We start from the raw sequence: 19,199 nt of genomic DNA, 5'->3' as shown, positions 1-19,199 counted from the left end.
AAGGTTTACAACCCTCTGAATAAGACAATTTCTCCTCATCTTGGTCTGAAGTGGCATTCTCCTTTTTAAATTGTGCTCCCTGATTTTAGACTTCAGTCAGGGACACATCTAATCTGCATCCACCCTGTCTATCTCTCTAATTATTTTGTAGATTTTATTGAAATTACCTCTTATTCTTCAAAACTGTAGAGAATACAGGCTCAATTTGCTTAATCTCTCTTCATTGGACAATCCCATCAGCCCAGGAACAAGTCTGGTGAACCTTTGCTGCATTCCCTTTATGGCAAGATAAAGAGACCAGACCGGTATTCAAGGTGTGGCCTAACCAAACTTTACATGACTGAAGCAAGACTTCACTGCTCATGTACTTAAATCCTCTTGGAATAAAAGCTAACATTAACCTTTCTACTAGCTTACTGAATCTGCATATGAGCCTTCAGTGATTTATTGACGAGAACACCTAAGGCTAAATGTACATCTACACTTTCCAACTCTTACCATGTAAGAAATACTCTGCATACCATTTATTCTACCAAAATGGATATTTTTTTCATACATTTTCATATTGTGTATTCCATCTGCCATGTCCTTATTCATGCACTAAGCCTGTCAAAATCCTCCTGCAGCCACTTTACATCTTCCTCACAGTATGCCTTCCCACTCAGTTATGTATCATCTGCAAATTTGGAGGTATTACATTTTGTTGCTACTTTGAAAGCAGTGCTGTACCTTGTGAATAGCTGGGGCCAAAGTACTGTTCTTTACCATACCAAAACACACTACTCACACTCTGCCAACACAAAAATGACCCATTTATTCCTGCTGTCTGTTTTCCAATCATCATCTATTAACCAATCATTAATCCATGCCAATATATTACTTGTTATCGCATATGCTTTAATTTTGCCAATCAGGCTCCTACGGGGGACTTTATCAAAAGTGTTCTGAAAATCTAAGTGTACTTCATCCATCGGCTGTCAATTTTTTGAGTAACTTCTCCTGCAAACTCTTGAGTTTGTCCAACAATTGCCCATTCATAAATCCATGTAATTATGCCCAATCTAGGTGTCTATCTATCCCATTCTTTATAATAGATTCTTGCATTTTCTCCCTGCTATGTAAGAAAACAGGTCTGTAGTTCCCTATATTCTCTCTCACTGTCTTCTTAACTATTGGGGTGACATTTCTCAACTACCTTCTCCCCAGCCCCACCCCCTCCCATTTATCTCTTCACCCCCGAGGCTTCCAACCTCATTCCTGATGAAGGGCTCCTGCCTGAAACGTCGATTTTTCCTGTTCCTTGGATGTTGCCTGACCTGCTGTGCTTTTCCAGCATCACTCTAATCTTGACATTTATTACTGTCCAATCCAACAAATCAATCCAGACACTGTTGAATTTTGTAAGATAATCACCAAAGCATCATTTGTCCCTATAGTCAGCACCCTCAACAATCTGAGATGAAAACCATCAGGTCTTATGGATTTATCAACTTTCAGCCCCATTAATTTTTCCAGTGCAATCTTCTGACTAATGCTAATTTCCTTCAACTCTCCATTCTCTCTAGCCACTTAGAGCTTTGCTTCTGGATGGTTTCTTGTATCTTCCTCATTGAAAAAAAGGCACAAAATAATCATTCAGCTTCTGTGCCATTTCTTTATTCCTCATTGTAAATTCTTCTGACTCTGCCTTTTAGAAAACATTTCCTTTTTAGTACCTGTAGAATTTTTTACAGCCTGTTTTATGCTTCTGGCCAGATTGTAAGCACATTCCATTATTTTGTTCCTTATCAGTTTTTTTTATTGGTTTTTCTTTGTTGTATTTTGTGAATACAATAAATAATTATTGCTATTTCTGGCAACTTCATCGGCTCTTTCTTTTAAACATATTGCAATCCTGAATGTTTTTTAGGCACAGTTGACTGACCTTTTTTGCATTTTTGCACTTTAAAGCCAAGGTTGTTGCTGCAAGTCATATAATAGTTCTTTAAGGACTATCCCTTACGTATGTGCTGTCATGCCTTTAAATGTAGTTTTCCAACCCATCTCAGTCAATTTGTGCCTCTCAGGTTCGTAACTTGTTCAAATTTTAACGCTTTGTTGCAGAATGAACTACCTCACTTTCAATTCTATGTAAAATGTTATTATATTGTGTTCATGCATCCCTAAAGGGGAGAGAAATATGAATGTAGTAGTGGTAGGGCACAGTATAATTAGGGGTGTTCGCTGTAGCTGTGAGCAGGAATGCCAGACACTGTGCCTGGCGCCAGGGTTACAGACGTCTCAGGCTGAAGAAGAACAAGAATTGGGAGCTAGGGATCCAGTTGTTCTCATCTATGGGTACTGATTACATTGATAGTGCTGGAAAGGAGGTTCTGCTGAACGATTTTGAACAGTTAGCAGCTAAAGTAAAAAGCAGACTATTCAAAATACTCTTCATTGTACTATTTTCCATGTGCCTATCCAAAAGTCGCTTAAATGTCCCAAATGTATCTGACTCTAGAATCACTACTGGCAGTGCATTTCACACCCCCACCACTCTATGTAAAGAACCTACCTCTGATATCAACACCAAACCTTTAAAATTATGGCCCCTCATGATAGACATTTCCATCATGGGAGAAAATCCCAGGCTATCTACTTTATCTATGTTTCTCAACATCTTGTAAACCTCTGTCAAGTCACGTCTCATCCTTCTACCTTTCATCCTTCTTAGCTCCAATGAGAAAAGCTCTAACTCTCTCAACCATCTTTTAACCATCTTTCATGCCCTCCAGTCCAGGCATCATCCAGGTAAATCTTCTCTGCATCCTCTCTAAAGCTTCCACATCTTTCCTATAATGAGGCAACCAGAGCTGAACGCAATATTCCAGGTGTGGTCTATCTAGGACTCTATAAAGCTGCACCATAATCTCTCGGCTAGTAAACTCAATCCCCCTGCTAATAAAAGCCAACACATCATACACCTTCTTATCAACCCTTTGAATTGAGTGACAAGGTTGAGGGACCTACGAACATGGACCTCAAGATCTCTCTGTTCCTCCACACAGCCAAATGTTTTGCCTTTAAACCTGTTTTCTGCATTCAAATTCAACCTTCCAAGTTGAATGACTTTACACTTTTCCAGATTGAACTCCTTATACCACTTCTCAGCCCAGCCTTGCATCCTGTTAATGTCCCATTACAAACTAGAACAGCCCTCCACACTATCCACAACTCCACCAATCATTGTGTCATAGGCAAACTTACTAACTCACCCTTCCACATCCTCATCCAAGTGACTTATAATAATCAAAAAGAGCAGAGGTCCTAAAACAGAACCCTATAGAACACCAAATGTCACCAAGCTCTAGGCTGAATAATTTCTGTTTACTACCACCCTCTGTCTTCTATGGGCCAGCCACGTCTGTATCCAAACAGTCAGATTTCCCTGTATTGCATGCCTCCTTACTTTCTGAATGAGCCCATCACGGGGAACATTATCAAACGCCTTGCTAAAATCCATATACATCACATCCAGTGCTCTACCATCATCAATGTGTTTTGTCACATCCTCAAAGAATTCAGTAAGGTTTGTGAGGTATGACCTGCCCCTCACAAAGCATACTGACTATCTCTAATCAAACTATGCTTTTCCAAGTAATCATAAATCATGTCTCTCAAAATCCACTCCAGTAATTTGCGCACCACAGATGTATGATGACTGGTCTGTAATTTCCAGGATTATCCTTATTCCCTTTCTTGAACAAGGGAATAACATTTGCCACCCTCCAATTATCTGGCACTACTCCAGTGGACGGTGAGGATGTAAAAATCATCGCCAAAGCTGCAGCAATCTCTTCCTGTAGTAATCAAGGGTATATCCCTTCTGGCCAAGGGGATATATCTATCCTTAAAGGTTTTCAAAATTTTCAGCACTACCACCTTTCTAACATCATCCTATTCCAGCATATCAGTCTGTTTCACACTATCTTCAGAAGCGTCAAGTTCCCTCTCAATAGTGAATACTGAAGCAAAGTATTCATTAAGGATCTCCCTTACTTCTTCCGACTCCAGGTGCAAGTTCCCTCCACTGTCTCTGATCGGCCCTACCCTCACTCTGGCCATCCTCTTGTTCCTACATAAGTGGAGAACATTGGAGGGTTTTCCTTAATCCTACCTTCTAAGGCTTTTTCATGCCCCATTTTAGCTTTCATTCTTCAAGTCGGCATAAGGAGGGAGGAAAAGGCATTAAGGTGGACAAGTCCCCAGGTCCGGATGGGGTCTATCTCCGATTTATGAGGGAAGCAAGAGAGGAAATAGCTGGGTCTTTAACAGAAATCTTTGCAGCATCCTTGAACTCAGGTGAGGTTCTGAAAGACTAGAGAATTGCTAATGTTGTCCTGTTGTTTAAAAAGGGTAGCAGGGACATTCCAGGTAATTCCAGACTGGTGAGCCTGACTTCACTGGTAGGGAAGCTGCTGGAGGAGATACTGAGAGATAAACCCATTTTCTTCCAAATGTATTATATCAGTGATAGGCAATATGGTTTTGTGTAGGGAAGGTCATGTCTTACCAATTTAATGAAATTCTTTGAAGAAGTGACAAAGTTGATTGACGAGGGAAGGGCTGTATATGTCATATCCATAGACTTCAGTAAACATTTGTTAAGGTTCCCCATGGTAGGCTGATGGAGAAAGTGAAGTTGCATGGGATCCAGGGTGTACTGGATAGAGAGCTGGCTGGGCAGCAGGAGACAGAGTAGTGGTGGAAGGGAGTTTCTCAAAATGGAGAACTGTGACAAGTGGTGTTCCACAAAGATCCATGTTGGGATCTATGTTGTTTGTGATATATATAAATGATCTGGAGGAAGGTATAGGTGGTCTAGCAAGCTTTGTAGATAACACTAAGATTGGTGGAGTAGCAGAGCATGAAGGGACTGTCACAGAATGCAGCAGAATATAGATTAGAGAGTTGGGCAGAGAAATGGCGGATGAAGTTCAATCCAGGCAAATGCGAGGTGATGCATTTTGGAAGATCCAATTCTACAGCAAACTATACGGTAAGTGGAGAAGTGCTGTGAACATTGATGTACATAGAGATCTGGGTGTTCAGGTCTATACTCTGACGGTGGCAACACAGGTTATTGTTGTGTCACCAGATCATAGGGGCTGCTCTCTCATTAGAGAGAAGTGACTGGTAGAGATTTAACCTTAGGGCCATCAGACCTCAGGTGAGGGACAAGGTTGAGGAGGAGAGTCCTTCATGGTAATCTCAAATGGGTGATGGGAATTGAACCCACGCTGTTGGTATCCCATTGCTCTCTAAACCAACAATCCAGTCAACTGAGCTAAACCGATTCCCCACAGTTGATAGGGTGGTCAAGAAAGCAGATGGCATATTTTTCTTCATCGGATGGGGTATTGAGTACAAGAGTTGGCAGGTCATGTTACAGTTGTACTGGACTTTGTTACGGCCACATTTGGAATACTGCATTCAGTTCTGGTCACCACATTACCAAAAGAATGTGGATGCTTTGGAAATGGTGCAGAGGAGGTTCACCAGGATATGGAAGGCACCAGCTATGAAACGACTATGAGTAGCATAGGATTATTTTCATTAGAAGGATGGAGATTGAGGGGGGAAATTGATTGAGATCTACAAATCATAACAGATATAGACAGGGTAGATAGCAAGAAGCTTTTTCCCAGAGCGGGGGACTCAGTTACTTGGGGTCATGGGTTCTGGGTGAGAGGGGAAAAGTTTAAAGGCAATATGCATGGCAAGTTCTTTATGCGGAGGGTGGTGGGTGCTTGGAACATGTTGCCAGCAGAGCTGGTAGAGACAGGCATGATAGTGTAATTTAAGATATATCTAGTCAGACATATGAATGGGTAGGGAGCAGAGGGATACAGATCCTTAGAAAATAGGGGCCGGGTTTAGATAGAGGATCCAAATTGGCGCAGGCTTAGAGGGCTGAAGAGCCTATTCCTGTTCTATAATTTTCTTTGTTCTTTGTTCCTTCATGGCTACCTTGTAACTCTCTTAAACCCTGTCTGATCCTTGCTTCCTCAACGTTACGTAACCTTCCTTCTTCCTCTTGACTGGAAGAATCCCCTGTCACCCAAGGTTCTTTCAACCTACCATCGCTTCTTTGCCTCAGTGGGACAAACCTATCCAGCTTCCTAAACAACCTCCACATTTCTGCCAAGTATTTCCCTGAGAACATCTGTTCTCATTTTAGGTGCCCCAATTCCTTGCCTAATAGCATTGTAATTCTCCCTCCCCCAATTAACTACTTTCCCATAATGTCTGCTCCTATCCCTTTTCGTAAGTATAATAAAGATCAGAGAGATCACCATCACCGAAATGCTCTCCCACCCAGAGATCTGATGCCTGGCATGGTTTGTTGTCAAGCACCAAATCCAAAACGGCCTCTCCTCTAGTCGGCCTAGTACATCAGGAACCCTTCCAGGATACCCCTAACAAAAATTGCTCCATCCAAATTATTTGAACTAAGGAGGTTCCCATCATTATTAGGGAGGTTAGGGAATCCTGTAGTGTTAAGGGGCAGTAATATGGATAATTATATCCAGAGTCGATCAGGAAATGACAGAGTGTACAAACATAGAAAAGCAGCAGGTTCAAAAGGGGAAAAGAAGCCATCATTTGAGAAAAAAAGCCTTGGGAGCTAATAGTAAAGATCAATAATTTCCCTGCAATTGATGGGGTGGATCTTAGGATATTAAAAGCAGTCACTCCAGAGATAGTGGATGCACTGGTTTTAATCTTCCAAGAATTGTTAGATCCGGGAAAAGTCCAAGAGGATCGGAGAACCTGCCAATGTACTGCCTTCGTTTAAAAAGGGAAGAGACAAAAACAGGTAACTGTAGGCCAAATAGTCTGTTATTAGGAAAATGTCAGAGCCTATTATAATAGCAGAGCCATTAGTAATGCATAATATGATCAAGCCAAGTCACCAAGGCTTCATGAAGGATAATTATGCCTGACAAGGCCAGCACATCCATCCTTTTATGCCGGACCCAAATACTGTATCCCAGTTCTGTTCATAACATTCCAAATATAGTCTAACCAGAGCCTTATGTAGCCTCAATTGTACATCCTTTTGTATTCTAGCCCTATTGCATTGAATGCTAACATTTCTTTTGCCTTTTTGATTGCCAATTGAATCTGTATGTTAACATTAATAGAATCCTGAATAAGGACTCCCAAGTCCCTTAGTATTTCAGATTTTCAGAGCCTTTCCCCCATATGAATATAGTCTATGCCTTTATTTTTCCTACCAAGCGCATAACCATACACTTTCCCACATTGTATTATATCTGCCACTTCTTTGTCCAATTTTCTTGTCTGTCCATGTCTTTCTGCAGTGTCCCTACTTCTTCAACATGATCTGTCCCTCCGTCTATTTTTGTGTCATCTGCAAACTTAGCAACAAATCACTTCCTTCATCCAAATCATTAACGTATAACATGGATAGTTGTGGTGCCAACACTGACCCCACTAGTGAAACTCCACTAGTCACCAGCTGCCATCTGAAAAAGAACCATTGTCATTAAGTATTGTTTGATAGATTTGTCACAATGTGACATTGTGCCATAATCTTTGGCATTTTCAGAATAATGGTAACAATGAATTTGCTAAAACTGTAGTTATGCATGTAGCAACCACAAGAATTATCATCCTGTATAATTTGTTTAAATTATCCTGCTCAGGAATTGGTCAAAGAGACTTTCATTACATAAATTGATACTTTAATTATTGAACAAACTGTTTTAGAGATCTGCATGGAAATCAACTTGACACACTACAGAAGGATTCATTTGAAGGGCTCATCTTGGTAAAGAAATTGTAAGTATAGTTGTTAACTTTTAAACAAATGAGTTTAAATTACTTATTTCAAACTTTCCATTTTGTTAATTGTAAGTATTATTCAAGTTGAAGAGGCCAAATGTAAAACTAATGAATAAATGTTCTGAAACAGCTAAGCATTTTCTGTTAACTACTCAGTGATTGCTTCAAGAATTCTGATGTCAGTTCTTTGATACTTTCTCAACTGTTAGTTAGGAAATTGGCAGGGGTAAATGGCTTTCCCTTTCTCCCAGAATGAAAGTCAGCAATGAGCTAATTGACTAGAAAAAAGCCTGCCACACAATTGAAATAATGTTGCAGGCTGGCTACATTGCCGAATTGTGGGATTTCTGACCCTCGCACAGGCAGGAATCAATCCTCCAAGCTGCTATCCTATCTGATTGCCTCGCAACTCCATCAGCTTTCAGGGCGACACGAAGAGGCCCAAAGAGGATGATGACTGCCCCAAAAATGTAATTCCGGGTTCTTCATTTATTCGTGGGATGTGGACATCGCGGACCAGAGCATCATTTGTTACCCATCCAGAGTCGTATCAAGGCAAAACCAGGAAAAGATGGTTGATTTTCTCCCCTAAAGGATATCAGAGACCAAGATCATTTATATTTGCAAAAATTAACATTTACCATCAGGCTAGCTTTTAATTCCTAACTTTTTTTAAAATTTGAGTTCAGATTTCATCATTTGGCATGGTGGATTTTAAACCCATGTCCCAAAAATATGAGTCTGCATTCTACATTTCTAGTCTAGTGACATTATCACTAAGCCACTGTTTCCCATTTAGTATTGGAAGGGAATCTAGAGCCCATGCAAGAGGGAGAGGAGATGGAAAGGCTTGTTCTGTCATGAATGCGAGATGGATAAGTAGGTGAGGTGGCATCTTGGGGGTGGATGTCCCCAGTTCATACAGGGCATCCCCTGAATGAGATGCTCCCTTTACTTCCCACCTTGGTTCATGTAAATTTATAAAGTGGCCTGTTATGTTATGGTGCATGTTATATTATTAATCTCAGGTGTGATTGAGAAGGTAGTGGGCATACCACCTGAGGTATTTTACATGCTCACAATCTGAAACATATCTGGCGGGTTCATGTAATATCTAGCCCTATATTTCAGTCCAGTCTCAGAACATGATCCCATCCTTGACTGTTGAATATCCTGCATACCATAAACTTCCTTTCTATTTGAATTCTTGAGGGAAAATTGTATCACTTCTGCTGAATTTGGAAGTGTTAAAAGAGTTTCTGAGCTGTGGCTCATTTAGTAGCACGCTTATTCCTGAATCACAAGATTCCAGGCACAAATATCAAGGCTGATACTTAAGTGCAGAACTGAGTGAGCAGTGCATTGTCAGACATATCGTCTTTTACATAAAATGTTGAACTGAGGCCCCATCAACTACTTGAGTGAAAGTAAGAGATCCTGTGGCATTGTTTTGAAGAAGTAGAATGAAGTTATCTCTGGTATCTTTACTAATATTTATTCTCCAATCAACATCACAAAAATAAATTATCTGGTCATCATCACTTTCATCACTTTCTATTTCTGGGAAGTTGCTGAACATAAATTGACTGCCATGTTTCCTACATTACAACTGTGGCTACTCTTCTAATTTTATTAGTTGTGAACTACTTTGAACCATTTGGTGATTTTGAAAAGCATTAAATAAATGCAAGTCATTTTTTCCCTTCCATGGTATATACCAAGAATTTAATGGTGAATAAATTCCTTTCTTCCCGATGTTATTCCATTCCCCATATTATTCCATTCATTCATGTCACTGTTCATGATAGTACCCCACTGTTCAGCTTCCCAGTATCTATTATTTTTTCAGTTACTGGTTGTTACTTCCAGTGAATATTCTTTCTGTCATGTTAAAAAAGGAGAGGAGACATGAGAGAAAATACTTCTTTGGAGCATTAATATCATACAGATTTTCATTCTGTTAGGTTTAGGTAGCTCCACAAGGCACAAGTTACAACATTTGCAATTCCACTTTGTATGATGTCAGAGATCTTATTAGCTTCATTTGTCTGATCCAATGGGACAATATTGCTCTTCAATCTAGAATGTTCTGAAGTATCTTGAGTGAGATAAAAGTTTGATAGCAAATGTTTTTAATATTCCAGCGGCTTCATGTAAAAGGAAAAGCAAACACAAGCTTTATCACAGAACTATGTAATTGCTGTCCATTGACTTTTGGTGAACATTTTTGCATTTTCAGGTGCAGTGTTATTGATCTGTTTGTTTTTATTCCAATATAGAAATCTTTCTCAAAATGTCATCTCGAAAATTGCAGGATATACATTTCAGGCTTTACCTTTCCTGGAAATTCTGTGAGTTATGGTATTAATTTGAAAATATCTAAGAATCTTGTGCAGTATCAGGAAAGAATGAACAGATTAGATCTTTTGGGGGGACAGAAGGGCTGACAGAGTGGCTAAATAGTGATCTTTAAAATTGTACAGGATTGCACTGAGAGAATGTTTTCACTTGTGGGGAAGACCACATACAGTGGTCTAGAATAGTTGCCAGACAATTGAACTTTTAGTTGTCATTTGACACTCAGACTCAAGAAACTGACAGGAATTGAGCCCTGGATGTTGTATTGTTCCTACATGCCATGGTAAAGGACATCAGAGAGAGTCTGTAGAATGTTCAAGGTTGGGAGAAAATTTGTACCTCGGGTGCTCGTTGTTGTGGTTCTGTTCGCTGAGCTGGGAGTTTTTGTTGCAAACGTTTCGCCCCCTTTCTAGGTGACATCCTCAGTGCTTGGGAGCCTCCTGTGAAGCGCTTCCGTGATGTTTCCTCCGACATTTATAGTGGCTTGTCTCTGCGGTTGTCAGTTGCTGTCTGCTGCAGTGGCCGGTATATTGGGTCCAGGTCGATATGTTTGTTGATAGAATCAGTGAATGAGTGCCATGCCTCTAGGAATTCCCTGGCTATTCTCTGTTTGGCTTGCCCTATAATAGCAGTGTTGTCCCAGTCGAATTCATGTTGTTTGTCATCTGTGTGTGTGGCTACTAAGGATAGCTGGTCGTGTTGTTTCGTGGCTAGTTGGTGTTCGTGGATGTGGATTGTTAGCTGTCTTCCTGTTTGTCCTATGTAGTGTTTTGTGCAATCCTTGCATGGGATTTTGTACACTACGTTGGTTTTGCTCATGCTGGGTATCGGGTCCTTTGTCCTGGTGAGTTGTTGACTTAGAGTGGCTGTTGGTTTGTGTGCTGTTATGAGTCCTAGTGGTCGCAGCAGTCTGGCTGTCAGTTCGGAAATGCTCCTGATGTATGGTAGTGTGGCTAGTCCTTTGGGTTGCGGCATGTCTTCGTTCCGTTGTCTTTCCCTTAGGCATGTGTTGATGAAATTGCGCGGGTATCCGTTTTTGGTGAATACCTTGTATAGGTGTTCTTCTTCCTCTTTTTGCAGTTCTGGTGTACTGCAGTGTGTTGTGGCCCTTTTGAATAGTGTCCTGATGTAACTTCGTTTGTGTGTGTTGGGGTGGTTGCTTTTATAGTTCAGGACTTGGTCTGTGTGTGTGGCTTTTCTGTATACCTTTGTGCCGAATTCTCCGTTCAGTGTTCTCTGTACCATCACATCTAGGAATGGGAGCTGGTTGCCCTTTTCTTCCTCTCTCGTGAATCGGATTCCTGTGAGTGTGGCGTTGATGATCCAGTGTGTGTTTTTAATGATTACAAAGGTGTCGTCCACATATATCTGACCCAGAGTTTGGGTTGTATTTGTGGTAAGACTGTTTGTTCTAACCTTTGCATTACTGCTTCTGCTATGAATCCAGAGATCGGTGAGCTCGTGGGTGTTCCGTTGATTTGTTCATATATCTGGTTGTTGAATGTGAAGTGTGTTGTGAGGCACAGGTCCAGTAGTTTAAGTATGCCGTCTTTATTAATAGGTTCAACGTCCTGTTGTCTGTTATGTATGTCCAGCAGGTTGGATATTGTTTCTCTGGCTAGACTTTTGTTGATAGAGGTGAACAGTGCCGTTACATCGAATGAGACCATGGTTTCTTCCTTGTCTATGTGTATATTTCTGATGATGTCCAAGAATTCTTGTGTTGACGGTATAGAGTGTCTGGATCCACTGATCAGGTGTTTCAGTTTATGCTGTAGCTCTTTAGCCAGTTTGTGTGATGGTGTCCCTGGTAGTGATACTATGGGTCTGAGTGGGATGTCTGGTTTGTGTACTTTAGATGAGATTAGATTAGATTACTTACAGTGTGGAAACAGGCCCTTCGGCCCAACAAGTCCACACCGACCCACTGAAGCGCAACCCACCCATACCCCTACATTTACCCCTTACCTAACACTACGGGCAATTTAGCATGCCAATTCACCTGACCCGCACATCTTTAGACTGTGGGAGGAAACTGGAGGAAACCCACGCAGACAGGGGAAGAACGTGCAAACTCCACACAGTCAGTCGCCTGAGGTGGGAATTGAACCCGGGTCTCTGGCATTGGTAGTCCATAGAATCTGGGGGTGTTATTGCTTTCCGGTTTCATTCTTTGTAGGTCAGACCTGGTTATCTGTCCGTTTTTTTTGTAGATTCCTCAGTGTGTTGTTTATCCTATTGGTGAGCTGTGGTGTGGGGTCAGACTCCCTCTTTTGGTAGGTGTTGGTATCTGCAAGTAGTTGTTATGCCTTTTGGATGTAGTCTGCTTTGTCCAGTATGACCATCATTCTACCAGCAGAGAAAGGCATGAATTTGACTGGGATAACACTACTATTGTAAGGCAAGCCAAACAGAGAAAAGCCAGGGAATTCCTAGAGGCATGGCACTCATCTACTGATTCTAACAACAAACATATCGACCTGGACCCAATATTCGGCCACTGCAGCAGACAGCAACTGACATCCGGAAACGGCAGAGACAAGCCACTATAAATGCCAGAGGAAACATCACAGAAACACTTCACAGGGGGCTCCCAAGCACTGAGGATGTCACCTAGAAAGGGGACGAATCGTTTGCAACAAAAACTCCCAGCTCGGCGAACAGAACCACAACAGTCTGTAGAATATTCTGCAAAGGGAAGAGAGTGAGCCAGAAGTTGTGTTATATTTTGGTACCATGGATAGGCATAGACTGTGCAGGGTCAAGATTAGATTGGTGCTGGAAAAATGCAACAGGTCAGGCAGCATCCAAGGAACAGGAAAATCGATGTTTCAGGCAGTACCCTTCATCAGGAATGAATCAGTTCTCCTCCATAGACTGGGCAGGGATTAACATCCTGTTGTCAGATTTTCAGCAGCTGGGAAGGAATGCAACAAGTAAGACATTGAGGATTAATGGAGTTTCCCTATACCGTGTGCTAGTCAGAATAGAAATAGAAAGATAGGGAGGTTTAATGTATAGCTTGAAGCATTGTATAGGAGGGAAGGCTTCAAATTCTTCGAGCATTGATGCCAGCTTTGGTCAGGAGCTACCGATTCAAGCAGAATAGGCTGCACCTCAGTGGGCCTGGGACCCATTGTTCCTGAGGAGATTCACTGGTATGGTTGGGGAGAGTTTAAGCTAAATTGGTAGTGAATTGGTACTAGCATAAAACATAGAAAAGAAGAATAAGGTGCATAAAGTAAAACTTCTGGAGAATACCAGAGAGCTGTTCTATTTTAGATACCTGCGTGGGAATACCATGTAGCAACAGTAAAGGAAATGTGGGTTTAAAGTTATGAAAACTAAGGGCATAATGTACAAGAATATCATGTGTTTAGAATAAGTTACAGAAGGACAACAGGGAAATGGAAGGCAGCACTGATTAAAGAATACATTGTCATCGAAGCAAAAAAGACATTTCATGACTGGGGCTATTTTCCAAAGAGTGACATAAACCAACAAATCTGCTGGAAAATTTTAGCGATGTGCAACATACTTAGGTCTTGTCTACTGCTACTACTGTTGCCAGGAGTTCCTGTTTCACCCATCTTAAACCATTCTCACACCACTTTGTTTGATTCATTATCTAACTATCCCTTGGCCAACTCCTCTTCCACTTTTCCCTCTAGAACCAACCTCTGTGCATCTTTTATTGATTGGGATTATGTTGGATGAATGGGGAAGAAGAGACAATTTCTGAAATGTGTTCAAGAACATTTATTTGATCATTATGTTCTCACATCATCTCACAACTGGGAAGGAGGCATCACTGGATCTGCTGTTGGGAAATAAAATGGATCAGCAGTCTATGGGGAACATTTGGATAAGAGAGTTCATCACACTATAAGACACTATGTTGAGAGTACAGGTCTGAACTAGAGTATTGTAGACATTTTTGAATGTGACATTATAGGAAAGGTGTGAATATAAATGTGATTTTCAAGAATGGTTATGGCAATTAGGAACTTCAGTTGTATAGATAGATTGAAGAATTTGGGACTGTTCTTCTTTTGAGAGAAGAGGCCTGAGAGAAATTTGATAAATGTTTTCAAAATTAGATTAGATTAGATTAGATTAGATTTAGATTAGATTTACAGTGTGGAAACAGGCCCTTCGGCCCAACAAGTCCACACCGACCCGCCGAAGCGCAACCCACCCATACCCCTACATTTACCCCTTACCTAACACTACGGGCAATTTAGCATGGCTAATTCACCTGCCCCGCACATCTTTGTGACTGTGGGAGGAAACCGGAGCACCCGGAGGAAACCCACGCAGACACGGGGAGAACGTGCAAACTCCACACAGTCAGTCGCCTGAGTCGGGAATTGAACCCGGGTCTACAGGCGCTGTGAGGCAGCAGTGCTAACCACTGTGCCACCGTGCCGCCCATATTATGAGCTGGCTAAATAGAATAGATGGTGAGAATCTGTTCCCTCACACTACCCCTTCAGAAGCATGCATGCAGCCTCCAATGTGTCAGCAATGAGTATGCTACCGATTGGCATGCAATAGGAGAGGAGACAGTGCAATGTTGGCGCAATAAGCCTGAAGGGAGCATTATGTTTTTCTCAGCTTTATCTGAGTCATAAGTATCCAGGAGCTCTTTATGTAGTAAAAGACAGTGAACCTGGAAGGCATCAGCCTTTTTATTTGTTGCCCTAAAGTTTAGAAGCCTTGAATGTTCAAGTCATGCTGACCTCCTACTGTGTAACCCCCTTCCCTGCATTGGCATTTCTGACATGGCAGTTCTGAGATTCTGGGAAAATTGTTGGTGGAAAAATGCAGTTGATTGGCTAAGTAATTAGTTTGTGTTTCTGCCTGCTTTGAACCCCAACTAACTGGAGACATGTATGAGCAACTGTTTAGACACGCTTTAGAGTTTACAGGATGTACATTTTTAAATGTATTTGAGTGGCGTTTTTTACATTCATTGAAAGAGAACATCAGTTCCATCTGCATTGCCACACATTGGGTGTCCAGGTCAAATCTGCATTTTAGATGCAGAGTATAATTCCTTTATTCTGCCTTATCAGTATGGCCAACTATCAATTTGAAGAGAGGTTTTCCATTTTAATACCTTGTAGCCTCTCTATGTTCAAATTTAATTTCCAAGATGGTGCCTAGTCAAGTGTGCCAATAATATGTCCATTCTTTCCACAAAGAGACCAGAGTCATTTTGAGGCGTTTGATCTCATTCAAATATAATTGTTGAGCGGAAGTGGCTAAAAGGCAGCCCTGTTCTGCTGGCATAATCCAAGCAGGCAGCCTACCCAACAACAAGATGAGTCTGATGAGGAACGAGGGTATTCTGTCATTCATCCCTAAATGATCATTTTCACCTTTACCTTTCCACATCCTGTTCAGTTCTATCTTGTTGAGATGTGCAACAGGTACTCTCCACACTGGTCTGCCCTAAATAGGAATTCAAGACATGTCATGGACCCCCAGGTATCTAATAAATGGGGTCTGTTTCTGACAACAGAAGGAACATTCGTCAAATAATACGAACCAAACTGCAAAGTGATTAAACTGGGTGCTTCAGTTTTGAGAGAACATATTTAAAAGTATTGTATTTATACCTTTGCTTATCTTTGTGAATTTTTAGTATAAACTATCAATATGAATCAAAATGTTATAATACTCAAGGAATTGAAGTTCTTGTAATTTTTTGTGATCTATTGCACAGCGATCTTTCTGACAATAAGGTATCAATGCTACTTGATGGAACATTCAAATCCTGGCATGGATTACGTTTCTTTAGACAATTGTAAGTGTAATACTAACCAGTTAAACTATTTCTCCAATGTTAAAAATACTCCATATATCTGGTGGTTTCTTTATTTTCTTTATCCATTAATGCTATTTGCCATTTATTGCCCATCCCTAATTGCTCCTTAAGTGAATGGTTTGTTAGGCCATTTCAAAGAGCAATTAAAAGTGAATCTTTACATTTGGAGTCATGTGTGGGCCAAATCAGATGAAGAACAATGATTAATGTTACTAAAGGAAATTAGTCAACTAGAGATGTAATAATGATAGTTTCATGGTCACCATTGCTGAGAATATCTTCAAATGTCAGGTTTTTCTTAATTTACTTAAAACTCCCCCAGCTTCATAGTGGGATTTGAAACTGTGCACACAGAGCTTGAACATAGGTTTCTGGGTTACTTATTCAATGACATTATAGCAACACCACCAGTCTCCCTTTCTCAGCGGGGAAAGATACTTAATTAACATTTCAGGGCAATAGAGACTGTCGAACTAAAACAATAACTCTGTTTATTTTTCCACAGATGCTTTCACTATTTCCAACATCTTTGGGTGGATGTTTACTTAGCCGAAAATGCGTTGCCGGTTAAAGCACAGCAGGTTAGGCAGCATCCAAGGAACAGGAAATTCGACGTTTCGGGTCAGAGCCATTCCTGTCGAATTTCCTGTTCCTTGGATGCTGCCTAACCTGCTGTGCTTTAACTGGCAACGCATTTTCGGCTCTGATCTCCAGCATCTGCAGACCTCACTTTTTACTGGATGTTTACTTAGCCTACAAGAATGGAAAGCTTGACAATGGGGTGTGATTTAATTAGGCAGAGCAGCGATAAAGTCAATATGTTGTTTGTGGTTTATTGAAAATTATGCTGGCCTATGGTGGCTTCATATTTGTAACACATTTGCATGTCATTTATACTCATTAATGTGAAAAAATAATTCAATAAAACCTTCCCATCAAGATAAAGTCAGTGATGCATGAGATTCTAGTGCACCTGGTTCTCAATTGTTTGGAGGAGTGCACCGTGTCAGTTTAGTGTAGTTGTGTATAACGTTAGTGGCTGTCCAAGTTGAATTAAGAAAAGAGAGGTAGGAGAATGAAATCTTGTGATTGCCACTGGTTAGACAGTTGGTTTGGGGGATTGAAGGATCATAAGATGGTGAGGGGGAAAGGACATAGGGTGAGATTTAAAGCATGGAGCTGTGAATTAGACTCTGGTGGCCTGAGTATGGTAGGGAATGTCAGTGTCAGTACTACCCATTTTTGTATCTGTCTCACTGTATTGGTTGATAAGAGTTCTTATTGGCTTTGAATTTGCTACAACATTTCTTTAACTTAGCCAAGTCTGCAAATTCATTTTCCATAGAATAGCAAGTGCAATACTACCAGACTAATATGAACATTCAAAAAGGAGAGAATGCAGAAATACTGCATTGTTTTTCCATAATAAAGGAAATATCTCTACTGCCAACCACCAGGCATGATAGTGATTTCAACTGTCTGACTAAGCCATAATCAACAGTGAATGATATTGGTGCACACACGAATAACGTAATGTGACTGTGACTGAAATTTAATTTTGAAAAAGACTAATGCCATCTTAGTGCTCGTATTAAGTATAATGCTAATGGTGGTGTAGTTGGGCAGGAAAGTTGTGACTATAATGCAGAATGTTTGACCAGCAGACTCTTTAATAGTCTGTCTGTAATTGCAGCATCGTCAATTAGTAGATTTAGGAGATGGTGAGGACACCAGGTGCTGGAGAAGTCAGAGTTGATAAAGGTCAGGCAACATCTGAGGAGTAAGAGAGTCAATGTTTTTGAAGGGTTGAGCCTGAAACATTGCCTCTCTTGCTCCTTAGATGCTGCCTAACCTGTTTTGCTTTTGCCAGTTAATAGATTTCACCAACCATTGAATCAGATGTGTTTTGCATGCACACCACTGGCACTTTGAATTTTATTTAGAGTCACATGGGAAAAGGCAAAAAGATATTGTGGAAGTTGCATGCCGTTCATGTTGCAATATTTGTTGTTGACAAAATTCAGGCTTTTCCTTGGTTACTTTTTTGGGCAGCACGGTGGCACAGTGGTTAGCACTGCTACCTCACAGCGCCAGGGACCTGGGTTCAATTCCCGCCTCAGGCGACTGACTGTGGAGTTTGCACATTCTCCCCGTGTCTGCGTGGGTTTCCTCCGGGTGCTCCGGTTTCCTCCCACAGTCACAAAGATGTGCGGGTCAGGTGAATTGGCCATGCTAAATTGCCTGTAGTGTTAGGTAAGGGGTATATGTAGGGGTATGGGTGGGTTGCGCTTCAGTGGGTCGGTGTGGACTTGTTGGGCCGAAGGGCCTGTTTCCACACTGTAAGTAATCCAATTTTTATTTGAGCCACATTGTCCTGAATGTCATATTAAAAATATGTATTTTGAAAATTTACTGTATCAGGTGGGAGCAAATGATCTAAAAACGTTTCTAGAACTTTTTCTGATATGATTCCTTTAATCTTTTTCTCTGTGTTTAACAGGAATTTAAAATCCAATCCATTAGAAATAATACAGAATGATGCATTTGATAAATTGCCCTCAATGCAGTACCTGTGAGTATCCAGAATTTTGGAAAAGCTGTGATTGGCGAGACTGTTAAAACAATATCTATAATGTATACATATCACCTAACTCTATGTTACAGCTACTATGGACAGATTTGCAATGCCATACCGTAATTCAGTTTACAGATGTCATGCCTTAAATCCACTTTTTAAATAAACTCGATCTTGGAAAATGTTTAGACATTTTCACAATTATTTTCTGTACCTTGGCACAGCTATAGAACCACTGGGGTGCTGTCCTGATGTACCAATTATTGCCTCAATGATTTCAGAACACAAATTAATTTATACTAATATAGGACTAAAAGTAGAAAACTCAATGCACTTCAGAAGAAATTTTGGAAAACACAATGGAGTTAGGAACTATAAATTTTTGGAAATGTTTGGAAGTGGATGTCATGCCAAAGGATTGGAGATTTACAAGTTTATACGCAACTCAAAAAGGAGAAATAAATAACTCATTGAAATTCTAAGTTATGACAGATTTTGATCAGGTAAAAAGTCGAATAAAAATTGCCACTGGTTAGTGTATCAGGACATAAATTTATCCTCACCAAAAAGATTGAAGGAAGA

The 19,199-nt window shown here is 40.7% G+C and overlaps 1 protein-coding gene across 1 annotated transcript in view; it reads left to right on the top strand.

The window, feature by feature from the left end:
• The window catches only part of LOC132830749 (leucine-rich repeat-containing protein 37B-like), a 36,690-nt gene extending 18,072 nt beyond the window's left edge, over nucleotides 1-18,618 (top strand). Inside the window, exons 3-6 of the mRNA XM_060848586.1 lie at nucleotides 7,777-7,848; nucleotides 10,131-10,202; nucleotides 15,941-16,021; nucleotides 18,543-18,618. Of these exons, the coding sequence (XP_060704569.1) occupies nucleotides 7,777-7,848; nucleotides 10,131-10,202; nucleotides 15,941-16,021; nucleotides 18,543-18,618 (301 nt within the window). The remainder of the gene's footprint in view (nucleotides 1-7,776; nucleotides 7,849-10,130; nucleotides 10,203-15,940; nucleotides 16,022-18,542) is intronic.
• Nucleotides 18,619-19,199: the final 581 nt, after the last annotated feature.

This window comes from Hemiscyllium ocellatum, chromosome 32 (assembly GCF_020745735.1).
Source record: "Hemiscyllium ocellatum isolate sHemOce1 chromosome 32, sHemOce1.pat.X.cur, whole genome shotgun sequence".
In the NCBI taxonomy this organism is placed as follows: Eukaryota; Metazoa; Chordata; class Chondrichthyes; order Orectolobiformes; family Hemiscylliidae; genus Hemiscyllium; species Hemiscyllium ocellatum.
Note: the sequence above shows the minus strand (reverse complement) of the source record. Positions and strands in the feature narration are given on the sequence as shown.